The sequence below is a fragment of the Aspergillus ochraceoroseus genome (genome assembly GCF_002846915.1).
Source record: "Aspergillus ochraceoroseus IBT 24754 chromosome Unknown P175scaffold_2, whole genome shotgun sequence".
Lineage (NCBI taxonomy): Eukaryota > Fungi > Ascomycota > Eurotiomycetes > Eurotiales > Aspergillaceae > Aspergillus > Aspergillus ochraceoroseus.
This window is the reverse complement of record NW_024468477.1, coordinates 439,801-450,840: the sequence shown is the minus strand read 5'-3', so window position 1 is coordinate 450,840 and position 11,040 is coordinate 439,801. Positions and strand designations below refer to the sequence as shown.

The 11,040-nt window shown below is 50.5% G+C and overlaps 3 protein-coding genes across 3 annotated transcripts; 2 read left to right on the top strand and 1 right to left on the bottom strand.

Moving 5' to 3' along the window:
- Window positions 1-1,083: 1,083 nt before the first annotated feature.
- P175DRAFT_0498890 (trifunctional fatty acid synthase subunit FAS2) lies at window positions 1,084-7,172 on the top strand. The gene is made up of 3 exons (XM_040896607.1): window positions 1,084-1,136; window positions 1,313-1,970; window positions 2,078-7,172. The coding sequence occupies exons 2-3, from the start codon at window positions 1,448-1,450 to the stop codon at window positions 7,045-7,047; spliced, it is 5,493 nt and encodes a 1,830-aa protein (XP_040753748.1). The 5' UTR covers window positions 1,084-1,136; window positions 1,313-1,447; the 3' UTR covers window positions 7,048-7,172.
- Window positions 7,173-7,569: 397 nt separating this feature from the next.
- On the bottom strand, window positions 7,570-10,148 carry P175DRAFT_0498888 (tRNA (guanine26-N2)-dimethyltransferase). The gene has a single exon (XM_040896606.1). It carries the CDS (start codon window positions 10,057-10,059, stop codon window positions 7,687-7,689), a length of 2,373 nt encoding a protein of 790 aa, XP_040753747.1. The 5' UTR covers window positions 10,060-10,148; the 3' UTR covers window positions 7,570-7,686.
- A 140-nt stretch (window positions 10,149-10,288) lies between these two features.
- On the top strand, window positions 10,289-11,006 carry P175DRAFT_0498887 (uncharacterized protein). Its single transcript, XM_040896605.1, has one exon. The coding sequence runs from the start codon at window positions 10,609-10,611 to the stop codon at window positions 10,774-10,776; it is 168 nt and encodes a 55-aa protein (XP_040753746.1). The 5' UTR covers window positions 10,289-10,608; the 3' UTR covers window positions 10,777-11,006.
- The last annotated feature ends 34 nt before the right edge of the window (window positions 11,007-11,040 follow it).

Below are 11,040 nucleotides of genomic sequence, written 5' to 3'. Positions count from 1 at the left end.
GGGTAGACAAGAAAGATACAGGAAGGGGAGAAGAAGAAAAGAGATGAAAGAGAATTGGAGATGGAGATGGATGGATGGATGGAATGGAATCTCGACCAGAAGAATTGAACCTCTTCCAAGACGATATAAAGTTGAAGATGTTGAACCAGTTGGATGGAAGAGAAAATCCCATACATTTCGGCCGGTTGAATAAAACCGGGCTTGATTTGGTCTAGTGCATCGTGCGATCTCCCCAAAGGTCGGAAATGGTTGGGCTGGACCGTTGTAATATGACCGTACGACGGCAACTTATTCTAGTAGACAAGTAAGAAAGAGATTATAGGAAGTTAGTTATTCAATTGTTCATCTGATTCTCCATCCAATATTCTCTCCAGACTTGCAGTTCTACTAGTCGACTCTGTATATTGAAGAGAAAGTATCTCTTGTATTTCCATACATGGTATTACCGATACCAGGTACCGGCCGAAACTTATATCTTTTAGAGCTTCTACAGTACTAAGTTCAGGTGTAGGTACTGGTAGGCTTTATGAGAAATCAAGCCATTTTAACCATTCAATCTTCTTCATCTATTTTATATATATATATATATATATATATATATATAAAATAATATAATATAATATATTCTCTAGAGATATACTCGAGGACTACTCTGTAGTACACTAGTAAGTACTAGTAGTACCAGAAAAGCTGAAAATTACCAGCTCAACAGGAAAAACGGAGAAAACACACAAAACGTGCCACACAGGGTTTCGGGACAGTTTACTAGTAGTAGTACCTTTTTTTACCCCAACACTCACCAAAAGCTCACCCGTAAGATTTCATTTCAGTCTTGTGTGGTTCAATACAGAGAGAGAAAAGAGACAGACAGACATCATCATCTCCATCATTCTTAATGACTCCTCACTATCAAGACTTTGGATCCTCTTGCCTGTAATACATTTTCTTCTTTCTCATTCACCTTCCATTCTCTTTCCTCCCTCCTCTTTTACATCCTTTTTTTTTTTATCTAATTCCCACCCTTTTTTTCTTCTTCTTCTTCTTGGATACTTGATTAGATCATTGCAAAATTCTCCCTACCACGCTCTCCTGACTACATGTCCGAGTGAATTTTCTGTACCCTCTTCTAGTATTCTGTAAGTAAATCCTTGCCTTTTCTCTTAATGATTTCTATTCCCTGGGGGACTGTCAAACAACCCATTGTGTTTGGAAAGATTGAATTCCTATCAACTGAAAAAAAAAAAGAAAAAGAAAAAAAGAAAAAAAAAAAAAAGGTCTCGTTCTTTACTTACACCGGTACTTGCTCATTTAGTCTATCCAAATCATCACTCGAACCAAGACCCCGCGAGCCAGTCTTTTCTTCTTCCGTTTTCTTCTTCATAAGCTATTCTCGAATCTTCCTGCGATTGGGCTTCGTTCCCGCTGATACCCCGTCCCTTCTTCAATCATGCGTCCCGAAATTGAACAAGAGCTGGCTCACACCTTGCTGGTCGAGCTTCTGGCCTACCAGTTTGCCTCCCCAGTAAGGTGGATCGAAACACAAGATGTCATCCTCGCCGAGAAACGAACAGAGCGCATTGTCGAAATTGGTCCAGCAGATACATTGGGTGGCATGGCCAAACGTACACTCGCCTCGAAATACGAAGCCTATGATGCCGCCACATCCGTACAACGTCAAATTCTCTGTTATAATAAAGATGCCAAGGAGATCTACTATGATGTAGATCCTGTAGAGGAAGAGCCCGAGGCTCCCGCCCAGCCTGCTGCCTCTGCTACACCGGCTGCCGCTGCTCCTGCTGCCGCCGCTGCCGTTGCCGCTGCCCCTGCGGCCCCTAGTGCTGGACCTGCCGCTCCTGTTGACGACGCTCAAGTCACAGCTTTGGATATTTTAAGAACACTGGTGGCTCAGAAGCTCAAGAAGGCCCTGTCTGATGTACCATTGAACAAGGCTATTAAGGATCTCGTTGGAGGTACGTACATACAGAACCAATGGTTTTTTTTTTTTTTTTTTTTTTTTTTTTTTTTTTTTCCAATCTTGATACATGCAGTAAACTAACATGGTTCACTCCCAATCTAGGTAAATCCACCCTGCAAAATGAAATTCTTGGAGATCTGGGCAAGGAATTTGGCTCCACACCCGAGAAGCCCGAGGACACCCCTCTGGATGAACTGGGTGCCTCTATGCAAGCTACATTCAATGGCCAATTGGGCAAGCAGTCCTCGTCGCTCATTGCTCGTTTGGTGTCATCCAAGATGCCGGGAGGGTTCAATATCACTGCGGTGCGCAAATACCTGGAAACAAGATGGGGGTTGGGCCCTGGTCGACAGGATGGTGTCCTCCTTCTCGCCCTGACAATGGAACCGGCGGCCCGTATCGGATCCGAACCCGATGCGAAGGCCTATCTGGATGACGTCGTGAACAAATATGCCGCCAGCGCTGGAATCAATCTGTCTGCACCCGCAGCCGGTGGCGACAGTGGAGCCGCGGCGGGAGGAATGCTCATGGACCCCGCGGCCATCGATGCCCTGACAAAGGACCAGCGCGCCTTATTCAAGCAGCAGCTGGAACTCATTGCCCGGTATCTCAAGGTGGATCTGCGTGCGGGCCAGAAGGCGTTTATCACTTCCCAGGAAACGCAGCAAACTTTGCAGGCGCAGCTGGATCTTTGGCAGGCAGAGCATGGCGATATCTATGCCTCCGGTATTGAGCCGGCCTTTGACGCCCTGAAGGCTCGCGTCTATGACTCGTCATGGAACTGGGCGCGCCAAGATGCTCTGAGCATGTACTACGATATCATTTTCGGACGATTGAAGGTCGTGGACCGTGAAATTGTCAGTCAATGTATCCGCATCATGAACCGGTCCAACCCTCTGCTGCTCGAGTTTATGCAATATCACATTGATAACTGCCCCACCGAGCGGGGGGAGACTTACCAGCTGGCGAAGGAGCTTGGTGAGCAGCTCATCGAGAACTGTAAGGAAGTCCTCGGCGTTGCTCCTGTTTACAAGGATGTAGCTATCCCCACTGGCCCCCAGACCACCGTGGACAACCGTGGAAACGTCGAGTACCAGGAGGCTCCTCGCGCCAGTGTCCGCAAGCTTGAGCATTATGTGCGACAAATGGCCGAAGGCGGGCCCATCTCCGAATACAGCAATCGGACCAAGGTGCAGAATGATCTCAAGAGCGTTTACAAACTGATCCGCCGCCAACATCGGCTGTCCAAGTCGTCGCAATTGCAATTCAACGCCCTTTACAAGGATGTCATTCGTGCGCTGAGCATGAATGAAAATCAAATCATCCCCCAGGAGAACGGAACAGCCGGTAAGAAGTCGGGTCGCAACAACGTCAAACGCAATGGCAGCCCCCGTGTGGGCAAGGTGGAAACCATTCCATTCTTGCATCTCAAGAAGAAGAGCGAGCACGGCTGGGATTACAATAAGAAACTTACCGGCATCTACCTGGATGTGTTGGAGTCCGCAGCACGGTCTGGCCTTACCTTCCAGGGCAAGAACGTTTTGATGACTGGTGCCGGAGCTGGTTCTATTGGAGCGGAGGTTCTGCAGGGCCTGATCAGCGGTGGCGCCAAGGTTATCGTCACGACCAGTCGATTCTCGCGTGAGGTGACCGAGTACTACCAGGCCATGTATGCCCGCTACGGTGCCCGGGGCTCGCAGCTGGTTGTTGTCCCCTTTAACCAAGGCAGCAAGCAAGACGTTGAGGCGCTCGTCGATTACATCTACGATACAAAGAAGGGGCTGGGCTGGGATTTGGACTTTGTTGTCCCATTTGCCGCCATTCCCGAGAATGGTCGCGAGATTGACTCGATTGACTCGAAATCCGAGCTTGCCCACCGTATCATGCTGACCAACTTGCTCCGTCTCCTGGGTCGTATCAAGACCCAGAAGCAGACCAACGGCTTCGAAACCCGCCCGGCCCAGGTTATCCTGCCTCTTTCTCCCAATCATGGTACCTTCGGAAACGACGGCCTGTACTCCGAGTCGAAGCTGGCGTTGGAAACCCTGTTCAACCGCTGGTACTCTGAAAACTGGAGCAACTACCTCACCATTTGCGGTGCTGTCATCGGCTGGACCCGTGGTACGGGTTTGATGAGCGGCAATAATATGGTTGCGGAAGGGGTCGAGAAGCTTGGCGTGCGCACCTTTTCGCAGCAGGAGATGGCCTTTAACCTTCTTGGCTTGATGGCGCCTGCGATTGTTAATCTGTGCCAGCTCGACCCGGTGTGGGCCGATCTGAATGGTGGATTCCAGTACATCCCTGATCTCAAGGACCTGATGACGAAGCTTCGCACGGAGATCATGGAGTCCAGCGATGTTCGCAAGGCAGTCATCAAGGAGACCGCCATCGAAAATAAGATTGTGAACGGAGAGGCGAGCGAGATGCTTTACAAGCAGGTCATTGCCGAGCCCCGCGCCAATATCAAGTTCGAATTCCCCACCCTCCCCAACTGGGAAAAGGATGTTCAGCCCCTGCACGAGAACCTCAAGGGCATGGTCAACCTGGACAAGGTGGTTGTAGTCACTGGTTTCTCCGAAGTTGGTCCTTGGGGTAACTCCCGCACTCGTTGGGAAATGGAAGCGTATGGCAAGTTCTCCCTCGAGGGCTGCGTGGAGATGGCATGGATTATGGGCCTGATCAAACACCACAACGGGCCCATCAAAGGCAAGGCTTACTCCGGCTGGGTGGATGCCAAGTCCGGCGAGCCAGTGGATGACAAAGATATCAAGCCCAAGTACGAGAAGTTCATCCTGGAGCACTCCGGTATTCGACTTATTGAGCCCGAATTGTTCAAGGGCTATGATCCGAAGAAGAAACAGCTGCTGCAGGAAGTGGTCATTCAGGAGGATCTTGAACCCTTTGAGGCCTCCAAGGAAACCGCGGAAGAATTCAAGCGTGAACATGGGGATAAGGTTGAGATCTTTGAAGTGCCCGAGTCCGGAGAGTTTACCGTCCGTCTCAGGAAAGGCGCCACTCTTCTCATCCCCAAGGCCCTTCAGTTTGATCGTCTCGTTGCCGGTCAGATCCCCACGGGCTGGGATGCCAAGAGATACGGTATTCCCGACGACATCATCGAGCAGGTCGACCCCGTCACGCTATTCGTTCTCGTCTGCACCGCCGAATCTATGCTGTCCGCCGGTATCACGGACCCCTACGAGTTCTATAAGTACGTCCACCTGTCCGAGGTCGGAAACTGTATCGGTTCCGGTATTGGAGGTACCAATGCCCTGCGCGGCATGTACAAAGATCGTTACCTGGACAAGCCGCTCCAGAAGGATATTCTGCAGGAATCCTTCATCAACACGATGAGCGCTTGGGTCAACATGTTGCTGCTGTCCTCCACCGGCCCCATCAAGACCCCTGTTGGTGCCTGCGCTACGGCCGTTGAATCCATTGACATTGGTTACGAAACCATTGTGGAAGGAAAGGCACGGGTTTGCTTCGTTGGTGGCTTTGATAGCTTCCAGGAAGAAGGCTCGTACGAATTCGCCAACATGAAGGCCACTAGCAATGCTGAAGATGAATTCGCCCACGGACGTACTCCCCAAGAGATGTCGAGACCCACCACCACCACTCGTGCGGGTTTCATGGAGTCCCAGGGATGCGGTATGCAACTGATCATGAGCGCCCAGCTCGCTCTGGATATGGGAGTCCCCATTTACGGTATCATCGCCCTGACCACCACCGCCACCGATAAAATCGGACGCTCCGTGCCTGCCCCCGGTCAAGGTGTTCTTACTACTGCCCGGGAGAATCCTGGCAAGTTCCCCTCCCCCTTGTTGGACATCAAATACCGCCGCCGGCAACTCGAACTGCGGCAGAAACAGATCCGAGAATGGCAAGAGTCTGAGCTCCTCTACCTCCAGGAAGAGGTCGAGGCTATCAAGGCCCAGAGCTCTGAGGCATCGGATGTATCAGAGTACCTGCAGGAACGCGCCCAGCATATCCGACGGGAGGCTGCCCGACAAGAGAAAGATGCTCAATTCAGCCTCGGAAACAACTTCTGGAAACAAGACTCCCGCATTGCTCCTCTGCGTGGTGCCCTCGCGACTTGGGGTCTTACTATTGATGATATTGATGTTGCTTCTTTCCATGGTACGTCGACGGTTGCCAATGATAAGAACGAATCCGATGTCATTTGCCAGCAAATGAAACACCTCGGCCGCAAGAAGGGTAACGCGGTGTTGGGTATTTTCCAGAAATATCTTACTGGACACCCCAAGGGTGCCGCCGGTGCTTGGATGTTCAACGGATGTTTGCAGGTCTTGGAGACCGGCCTGGTCCCCGGTAACCGCAACGCGGACAACGTGGATAAGGTGATGGAGAAGTTCGATTACATCGTTTACCCCAGCCGCAGCATTCAGACCGATGGTATCAAGGCCTTCTCCGTTACCTCCTTCGGATTCGGGCAGAAGGGCACTCAGGCCATTGGTCTTCATCCGAAGTACCTGTATGCGACTCTCGACCGCGCCCAGTTCCAAGCCTACAAGGTGAAGGTGGAGACCAGACAAAAGAAGGCCTATCGATTCTTCCACAACGGGTTGATCAACAACAGCATTTTCGTTGCCAAGGACAAGGCGCCATACGAGGATGACCTTCAGAGCAAGGTCTTCTTGAACCCCGATTACCGTGTGACGGTTGACAAGAAGACCTCCGAGCTCAAGTACCCCGCTAAGCCTGTGGCCCTCGCGGACAAGGATTCGGAACCCACCAAGGCCGTGGTTGAGTCTCTGGCCAAGGCCCATGCCACCGAAAACTCGAAAGTGGGTGTTGATGTGGAAACCATCAATAGCATCAACATTGAGAATGAAACTTTCATCGAAAGAAACTTTACCGCCAACGAACAGCAGTATTGTCGCAAAGCCCCAAGCCCTCAGGCATCATTTGCCGGAAGATGGAGTGCCAAGGAGGCAGTTTTCAAGTCTTTGGGTGTGTGCAGCAAGGGTGCCGGAGCTCCTCTCCAGGACATCGAAATTGAAAGTGATGCCAACGGGGCTCCTGTAGTGAAGGTGAGTCTATCCGCTTCCTGAAATCTGAAAGAGGGAGAGAGAGAGAGAGAGAGAGAAGCCGATTGCTAACTAAGTATCTAGCTCCACGGTGCTGCTGCTGAGGCTGCCAGTCAGGCTGGCGTCAAGCAAGTTAGCGTCAGCATCAGCCACAGCGATTCCCAAGCAGTGGCGGTTGCGGTTGCGCAGTTTTAATGTTTGATGAGCAGTACGATTGAGGTTTTTTTAACCCATGTATGCAAAGTATAGATTATTATTTCTTCTGCGAGTTAGATCAGCTTCTATTTGAGATTTTATAATGAAGGCAGCTCTTGCCCGTTTTTTACATTAGCCCCTTGTTAAAATCTGTAAATTACCCACACACTTCTCCTAATTTGATTTACTTGACATAAAAATATTAAACAATATATATTACACTGATAGGCAACTTACCTCATCCTATTATTCTTCCCTCGTCCTTTTTTTCCTCACACGCCCTTTGTATATATAAGTTATCAGTCTACATATAAAGCAATTCATCAGCGTAATAAGCAAGAGAGAGAGAGAGAGAGTTATCTATATGTATAAATATATATATACACATATCTTTTTGCATTGCTAAAAACATCTCTATCCATCGGCACACTCCATCTGGATAAAAAGAAGCTATAGCCAACTAGGTAACTAGGTCCCTCCAGAAGCGCGGTTCAAAGGCCCCCAGTTCGCACGAGGATTAAGCTGATATCTAACGAGGCGTTTCTTGGGACGCACCTCGCGTCCTAGAGCCTCGTCGAAGACGACCTGGAGAGGTGCGGATTGGTTGGCAGGGTCGAGATTCTGGTTCTGGTCCGGGGAATCGGGCTGCTCGTGGTGTGTTGCCTGGCTATTATTAGATCCAGACTCGATTGTTGATGTTGTGTGGCGACGGGCCCCCGAGCGGTACAGCGCAGCTTCGATTTTCGTGACGAGGTCCGATAGATCCTTGCCTGTTTCGGCGGCGGCGGCGGCGGCGAGAAGGTCGCTTTTTAAGGAGGCCAGGTGGTGTGCGTCGTTGTTGTCGGCACTGCTGAATGGTTGGTTCTTGCGCTTAGCGGCCATGATTCCTGCGCCTGGGGTTCCCGGTTTCAAGGATGCTTCCTTGGCGGGTTCCTTCTGGCGGACCCATTCGCGCATGATCTCCCAGATCACGGACCAGGGGGCGTCGGTACGCGTTGTGTAGGGTTTGGTGTGGCTGCGGGTGCATTGGTATCCTAGGTGAAGGAGGGCGCCGCGGAATGCATCGACGGGGATGGTGCATACGTGGAGGACCTTGGAGAGTTGGCTGAGGCTGAAATAGAATGGGTGCAGTTCTCGGAGGGAGGGGTCCATGCGTGGGATGATGGCGGAGGAGGAGGAGGAGGAGGAGGCGGAGGAGGAGGATTGTTCGTCGATTTCTGGTTTTAGGGCATCGCTGGCGGCGCCGGGAGCGCTTGTGGTGGTGGGGTGGTTTTCTGGGGAGACTTCGGGGCTGAGATCTTCTTCGAGAGCTGTGGTCAACATGCCCTCGATTCTGTCGGTGGTTTTGTAGGTATCCTTATCCACTTGCGGGAGAAGGTCGAGGACTTTTTGGACGAAGTGAGGGTTGTGCAGAGGGCCAGCCCACATCGGACCAGCAATGTGGGTTTTGAACCCGCAGTGTTCGCACCTTGTGTTGGAGGTTGGGCCTTGCGCGAATCCATAGTGGTAAAACGGGTTGCCCTTCTTGTCTAGTCGCTGCTTTGTCTGAGTCAAGGGCTGCGTCGTCCAAGCCCCGCAGCCAGAGTCACAGTTGTAAACGAGCATGGTGTTGCCTGAGATAAACTTGGTTTCCGCTGGAGATCGGTGAAGACGGACGAAGACACGCGCATAGAAGTCGATTGATAGAGATAAGAGGGGCTCAATTGCGCAACCGTATTTAGCTGCGGATGTGGCCAGACTGTTCAGGATCAGGCGCAAGCCAGCCTCATGGGAATGGGTTCCCTTAGCCGGTACACCTCCATATAGTGCGAACGCCTTCTCAGGATATCCATTTGAAGCCCAAACTGCCGCATCAGTACAGGTCACGCAGAGAAGACCTCCATCCTTGACAGCTTGGACAGCTCCGTCCAGGAACGGCGCAGCAGTGCCGTAAGGGTCCAGATCTATCACGTCGAACTTGCCAACATTGGATTCATTCTTCCGAGCATCGGCCGGGCTAAGAAGGCTGTACATGTACATACGGGCATCGCCATTGTTAGGCTGAATGAGCTTCTCAAGCTGATTGTACTCGATGTTGATTTTCATTGATTGAATCGCGGAGCTTAAGAGGTCGTTGGCCACCACGCGCGTGGTGAATGGGATCTCAGAGGCGTATCGCAGCGCACGCAGGCCCGTCGCGGACAGCGCATCTAAGATTGTGAACGAATGCGGAGGATCAGCTTCCACCGGAGGTTGTGGCGCCGGTTGGGGTTGAGTCTCCCCCTCAACGACACGTGTAGCCTCGGTGTCGATTTTACGCGTCTGCTGCTTCGTATCTTCATCATCGTCCTCTCTCTTGCGCTTCTTATTCCTCCCTCCCTTGCCGCTCTGTGCCCTCCGTCTGCGTTTCTCTAGTTTCTCTTTCCTCAGCGCGAGCACGTGCTCTCCGTAAGCTCTGATCGCAAGAACACTCAAATCCCGATTAAACTGCTGGATGGGATTATAGAAGACAGTCTGGGACTCGTCATCTGGCTTGAGGTCCCTCCTTGTCCCAAGGGACGCTGCAGCTTCACCTGGTGGGTTCAAAATGTATGCCCGTCCTTCCTGGACGCGGTGGTATTCCTTACCACCATGCTGCACCAATTGACCGGCAGGATCGGAAGAAACAGGAGCCGCCATTTTGATGTGCGACGAGTGAAAGGTCCGTAGCGCCGATGGTTGTCCTAAGCAATGCTGTCCGGAGGCGGGGCGAGAGCGATGGGATTTCTCGAAGTGCGCTGCGAAGACCTGGGGGTTAATTGGCAGAGGTCTGAAGGTGGCAGAAGTCGCAGGGAAACGAGAGAGTTTCAGGACCCAGCTCATATGTCCATCAGAGGAATAATTTCGCCCGAAAGGCCGTGTAAAAAGGGCTTCAAAAGGGAGGTAGTTAACTAACTCCTAACTATCAACTCTTTTTTTTTTTTCTCTTTCTTTTTCATTCTGGCCTGAGGCCAACATCTCAACTAAATGGGAATAGCGCCAGACCAGACTCGATGCTCTCTTTTATATCAACTTGAAGTCTTGAACACGCAGGAATTAATCTCTTTCCCCACTATTTATATATGCCGCATTTCTCTATAACTTAGGAAGTCACACTATCCTTTTATTTGTTTCCCTTGCCAACAACACCACCACGAATGACTCTGCACCAAAGAAAGTCTGTCAGATATAAGATAATCCTTAGGAACAGCGCTCGCAATATGATTCTTGAGACATGGACATTACTAGAGACTTTCTTGGTAGTGATACCTGCATCCAATTTCTTGCTCCCACAGCAAAGTATTGGATATAGTATCGTGGATATAGTATCGAGGAATTTTGCTCCAAAGACCAGAATCCTTATTGATGAGACCATGTCACTTGTGACTACACATGGATATAAAAGTCCACAATAGCGATGAGCGCATGAGCTACTTAGACGAGCTCACAGATGGGCATCCTGGAGGGATAGCAGCATTAGTCAATTTCCTTTATTCTGTAGGTACTTTACTAGTCTTGGTCCCAGCCTGGAAAGTCAACAGGTTAGCTTTACAACTATAATAACGAAAGATCATCTTGATGATTTGAAGGATGACGCTGAAGCTTTCTATTATCTATGAACCAGCCGGTTTCTCGCTTGTTTCCTGCTGGAACGCACCTGATATATGAAGCTGCTGAGACATTGCGCAAGATTAGAGGAGGGAAATATATGATTTGATCGTAATAATGTGAGCATGTGCTATGTTACCAGAGAGGCTGGCTCACTGGATGAGTGGGAAAATTCAATGAAGAGGACGTTATTGTCCTGCTATCATAGTTGCATGA